The sequence below is a fragment of the Emiliania huxleyi genome (assembly GCF_000372725.1).
Source record: "Emiliania huxleyi CCMP1516 unplaced genomic scaffold EMIHUscaffold_2978, whole genome shotgun sequence".
Classification (NCBI taxonomy): Eukaryota; Haptophyta; order Isochrysidales; family Noelaerhabdaceae; genus Emiliania; species Emiliania huxleyi.
In genome coordinates this window covers 1-2,161 of record NW_005199787.1, presented here as the reverse complement: position 1 = coordinate 2,161, position 2,161 = coordinate 1, and the positions used below count along the sequence as shown (strand labels likewise).

The 2,161-nt window shown below is 74.5% G+C and overlaps 1 protein-coding gene across 1 annotated transcript; it reads right to left on the bottom strand.

Annotated features, from left to right (window-relative positions):
- Nucleotides 1-31: 31 nt before the first annotated feature.
- On the bottom strand, nucleotides 32-2,146 carry EMIHUDRAFT_123713 (hypothetical protein; the record flags this gene model as incomplete). Its single annotated transcript, XM_005775656.1, has 2 exons — nucleotides 32-723; nucleotides 863-2,146. Coding segments are annotated over 2 exons (1,976 nt in total), but the record flags the coding sequence as incomplete, so codon positions are not given.
- Nucleotides 2,147-2,161: the final 15 nt, after the last annotated feature.

The following is a 2,161-nucleotide window of genomic DNA, read 5'->3' as shown; positions in this document are numbered from 1 at the left end:
TGGCTCGGACGCAGCGCCCTCGCTGCGCGACTTTTGTGCACGCGGCTTCTCCCCCGGCTTGCGCTGCGGCGTCGGCTTTGACTTGGCCGCTGCAGAGGGCTGGCCCAGCTTGCGCGGCTTGGAGTCGAGCTTGCGGCGGACGGGCGCGGCTGCGCTCGGCTTGGGCCCGTCGCCCTCCCCCTCGGCTGGCGCGTCGCCCTCGAGCGACGCCTCGGTCAGCGCCGCGTGAGCGGCCGACGGGGTGGCGGGAGCGGGCGTGGGCCTCTTGCGCGCCGCCGGCGCGGTGCGGACCGCTGGCTGGTGCAGGCCCCGGCGGCGAGGCGGTGGCGGCGGCGGCGACAACGTGCCCTCTCCCGGCGGGGCGGCCGCGGCCGGCGGCGGGTGGACTGGCTCGCTCTCGGGCATGGAAAAGGGGTCGGCGCCGCCGAGCAGCGCCTCGAGGTCGCCGAGCAGCGCCTCGAGGTCGGCGGCCTCGAGGTCGAAGGAGAAGGAGGAGCGCTCGTCGCCCATCGTCTCGACGAAGGCGTCGATCACGTCGGAGGGCGAGGGCGCGGGCGCGGGCGCGGGCGCGGGCGCGGGCGCGGGCACCGGCTCGGCAGCGAGCGCCGGGCTGCCGCGCGGCGTCGGGCCCTTGGGGCTGCCGGACAGGTCTGGCTCGGGCCGCCGCCCGCTCGGAGCCGCGCCGAGCAGCCCCGCGCCCGAGCCGCGCCGCTTCCTCGCCGCCTGAATGGGGAATGGAAGAGGGTCTCATTCGCGATGGCTCGAGAGCGCCCGAGGCGCGCCGCTTCTCGGCCGCCTCTGCGCCGGTGCGCTTGGCTTGGTCGAGGGCGAAAGCGGCCTGGCCAGCGGGGCCGTTCGAGACGGGCGGCTGCTGCGGCGGCGCGGCGTCACCGTCGCCAGACTTGCGGCCTCGCTTGGCGGGCTCAATCCCCGCCTCCGCACACTCCTTTTCGTACCGCGCCTTGTCGGCGGTGAACGCCGCATCGTACGGCGCCTTCTCCTCCTTGCCGGCGGCCTTCCACGCGGCGAGGGCGAGGCTGTGTACGTCGGAGGGGGAGGCGGAGGGGCTCTCGCCCTTGATCCTCGCCCGCGCGTCCTTGATGTACCGCGCGTATGCGGTCTTCGGCTTCTGAGGCTCCGCAGCTCCGCCGGCCGCCGGCCTCTTCTTCTCGTCGGGCGGCGGCGCCAGTCCCTTGGCTGCAAGCTGGCGGCGGAAATCACGTGCGTACCATGCGCTGACGGCTTGCTTGAACCTCTTCTTGTCACCCAGATAGTCTTCTATCGTTGGAAAAGGGTCGGATGACGGCACTGCGGCGGTCGGCAGCGCCGCAGTGGGCGGCTTTGGATCGGCGCCGTCGCCCTCCTCCTCGGCTGGCGCTTCGCCCTCGAGCACCTCGATTGGCTTCAAGGTGACCCCATCCAAAGAGCCCGGCTCGGAGTCGGCCGACGGCGACGTTGGCAGCGGCGCCTCGGGAGAGACCGGAACCGGGGGCGCGAGCTCCTCCTTGTTGAGGTAGCCGACAAGCCACTCGTAGTCGGACGCCTCGATCTGGTAGATTCGGGACAAGTCGCCGCCGAGCGACGCCTCGGTCAGCGCCGCGTGAGCGGCCGACGGGGTGGCGGGAGCGGGCGTGGGCCTCTTGCGCGCCGCCGGCGCGGTGCGGACCGCTGGCTGGTGCAGGCCCCGGCGGCGAGGCGGCGGCGGCGACAACGTGCCCTCTCCCGGCGGGGCGGCCGCGGCCGGCGGCGGGTGGACTGGCTCGCTCTCGGGCATGGAAAAGGGGTCGCTCGGCGGCGCGTCCTTCTCGTCACCCTCGTGCTCCTCGACGTCCGTCTCGACAACCTCCGGGATCGGCGCCGGCGAGCCAGCGGGCGCGGGCCTCGCCGCGGGATCGACCTCTCCGTCGCCGTCCTCGTCGTCCTCGTGCTCCTCGACGTCCATATCGACGACCTCCGGGACCTGCGACGACGAGGGCGCCTCCGGCTCCTCCTCGCCGACGCAGCCCGCCGCCTCGCCGGCAGCGACGGTGTCCGGCGCGACGGAGGCCTGCGACGCCTCCGCGTCCGCCTTGCTCTCCCGGTCGGAGCTGCTGCTCCGCCCCGGGGACGGCTTGGACGACCCGCCGTTGCCGCTAGAGGCCGGTGCCTCCGGTCGGCACGA